Source organism: Poecilia reticulata, linkage group LG14 (assembly GCF_000633615.1).
Source record: "Poecilia reticulata strain Guanapo linkage group LG14, Guppy_female_1.0+MT, whole genome shotgun sequence".
Classification (NCBI taxonomy): Eukaryota; Metazoa; Chordata; class Actinopteri; order Cyprinodontiformes; family Poeciliidae; genus Poecilia; species Poecilia reticulata.
The window spans coordinates 26,403,264-26,406,517 of NC_024344.1; the positions used below are offsets into that span (position 1 = coordinate 26,403,264).

Sequence of the window (3,254 nt, forward strand, 5' to 3'; positions counted from 1 at the left end):
ATAATTTTGGTTAAAACACGTGAAGTTACTCTTAATTGGTGGAGGATTCAGAAATTCAACTCTAGTAAAAATAACAGTATTACTGAAATCAATATTAAAAGGACAGTATCCTAAAGCTAYTTCCAAAAGTATTGGTACCCCCAAAATGTAACATTCTAGCTAGTTACCKCCAACCTCTGCCCAGTTTCAACCTGAAACATCCGAGGTGACTCGAACGCAGCATATTTCCCCACTTTTGATGTTCACGCGAGATTTTCCGAGAGGATAAGTTGAGGGAACATGGCGGCGCCGTCTAATTTGCTGAAGGTAGGAGCCTCAATTCAATGATGTGTTCTGTCGGCTGACTGCAACGGCTGTCCGGTCCGCGGTACCGCAGCGGTTCCGCTCCGGGTTTACCGAACAGCACCGGGCTATGMCGGCGCTGTCAGGGCCGCTCCTCCGGGTTGTAGCAGCTACACTCTGGGGCTACAGCAGAGCTAGCTGTGGGGAAATAAGGCAGAAACAACGGGACCCGATGGGGAACAGAACCCGGTTCTGAATGGGAGGTTCTGTCTCGGTCTCCTTCCGGGCTGGTCTCAGATCTGATCCGCTGTCATTCAGTAGATGTGACGGTTCTTCCAGACCCAGCAGGAGGTCCATGGATCAGCTGTCAGCCTCCTCATGTTGTCCCCTGATAAACTGATTCTGTCAGCTGGGCAGAGATGAGGTTTGGTCAAAGCAAATCATTTAATCTGAAGGAGTCCATTTATKTAGTCCTTCATCCAGTTTAGGCAAGTTTATTTGTGTTCCAGCAGCAGAACAATTCAACTTGTAAATSACAACAAACAAACATTACAGGAGTAAAACAAAGACAAGGAATGGAAAATTGTAATCCAGATTGGAATCAGTTAATATTCCAGTTGTTGTGAATGAAAAGCGGCTCTGACCAGGCGGGTTTTTAGTCTAGATTTAAAGGAACTCAGTGTTTCAGTTGTTTTTCRGTKTTCTGGATGTTTGTTCCAGATTTGTGGTGAATAGAAGCTGAATGCTGTTTCTCCATGTTTGGTTCTGRTTCTGGATRCAGAGCAGAACCAGAACCTGAGAGGTCTGAAGGGTGATGCAGCAGCAGATATTTAATGTGTTGTGGTGCTAAGCCATTCAGTGATTTATAAACRGCAGTATTTAAAGTTTATTCTCAGACCTGTGAAGATGCTGCTGCAGTAATAAACAAGRCAAATGTCTGGATGAGTTTCTCTGGTACTGAGACATTAGTCCTCTAATCCTGGAAATGTTCTTCAGCTGATAGAAGGCCCACTTTGGAACCATCTTTATGTGGCTCTGAAAGTTCAGGTCAGAGGTCAGCCTGATCTCTAGTTTCTATAACTAGAYCTATAACTCTGGATCTATAACTGGATCGTTCCCCTTTAGGCGCAAAGATAACTTCAGTTTTGATTCTGTTTCGCTGTAGAAAGTTTTGGCACCTCTGTGCAATTATGRATGTGRATTTAGTTTTTTCTTTAAATTCATTAGCAGAAAATGTGCCTGCAAATATGATGACTTTCTGATGACTCAGGCCAAGGCAATCAATACCAGATGAAACTCAGTGGCCTTTATCCANATTTCTAACCCTTGAGAATCAGTCAGGACTCTGATTTCTGATCTTTCGCCTCTTTTCAGAAAGACAATGCATATTTTTCTGTAACATGTTGTAATATCTTCCTAGCAGGCATAGAGTCAAGGCCAGTTCTTCCAAGACAACAATGGTTAGAGTTTGACTAAAATTTCATTTGGACATTGTTGTGGCTCTGTATGTTGAATTTTGTAAATCATAAGTTAAGAACACACCAGGAGATGTGGTGGGCRYCKKWTRTTTGTCAAATATCCGGTGTGATGACAGAAAGTTGTGATAAAATTATTTTTACCAGTTCACCACAGTGATGGCAGAAGGTGTTTGTTTAACATCTTTGCACAATTCCCATGCAGACTCCTGTCCTGGCGGTGAACATTAATGCCACCTGAAAGCAGGTCAACTTAGAAATTACCCAGGATTTTAAAATATTGCTTCAGTTTTCTGAAAATTCTTGTTTCGGTCTCACCAACTGCGTTGTTTGCGCTCTGATTATCTGTYCTGTTGTTTTTCTACGCAGGTTGAAATCCCTCCTGCTGACGTGGGAAACCTTGATCCAAGTTCGTCAGGCAGAACAAGGAATGATAACAAACACTGAGGTGCAGACGGAGCAGGAAGTTCCCCTGAGACAGTTCTGATATGTTCTGGTTCTGATCCAACTCAGTGAGATCTGTGTGAAAATCTGCCTTTTCCAGCAACGCCTACCAGACGGTGCTGAGGGGAAAAACCCGGGTCAATCCCAACATGGAGGAGAAGTTTGTAACATTGCAGAAGTTCAGTTTCTATTTATTAAAGAAATGCCACAATTAATAACAGCGTTGTGAAAAAGTATTACACCCCTCTACGGATTTCTGCTGTTTTTATATTTATATATTTGAATTGAGCCAGTCAAAGATTAGACATGATCAATTTTATAGTTCTTGGGTGACCCGTCCCTTTCTACTGCCTCCCTGGRCAACTGACCAAATCAAAAACAACCAACATCTAAATATTACATTAGTGTGAAAAATGGTAAGTCATAGCATGATATGAACATTGCACACAGTGATATTGYGATAACAATATATTTGCGATATGTGCAGCCCTACTYAGTGGATAGAAAACAACATTACAAGTTTGCTCATATTTAACACAAACTGTAAGTGTGGCTGAYATAATTTTGGTTAAAACACGTGAAGTTACTCTTAATTGGTGGAGGATTCAGAAATTCAACTCTAGTAAAAATAACAGTATTACTGAAATCAATATTAAAAGGACAGTATCCTAAAGCTAYTTCCAAAAGTATTGGTACCCCCAAAATGTAACATTCTAGCTAGTTACCKCCAACCTCTGCCCAGTTTCAACCTGAAACATCCGAGGTGACTCGAACGCAGCATATTTCCCCACTTTTGATGTTCACGCGAGATTTTCCGAGAGGATAAGTTGAGGGAACATGGCGGCGCCGTCTAATTTGCTGAAGGTAGGAGCCTCAATTCAATGATGTGTTCTGTCGGCTGACTGCAACGGCTGTCCGGTCCGCGGTACCGCAGCGGTTCCGCTCCGGGTTTACCGAACAGCACCGGGCTATGACGGCGCTGTCAGGGCCGCTCCTCCGGGTTGTAGCAGCTACACTCTGGGGCTACAGCAGAGCTAGCTGTGGGGAAATAAG

General features: G+C 42.9%; 1 protein-coding gene across 1 annotated transcript in view; it reads left to right on the top strand.

The window, feature by feature from the left end:
• Nucleotides 1-2,974: 2,974 nt before the first annotated feature.
• The window catches only part of LOC103476351 (cullin-5), a gene marked incomplete at its 3' end in the record, with an annotated part of 12,646 nt that continues 12,366 nt past the window's right edge, over nt 2,975-3,254 (top strand). The window contains 1 exon segment of the mRNA XM_008428627.2: nt 2,975-3,065. Coding sequence (XP_008426849.1) covers nt 3,039-3,065 — 27 coding nt within the window.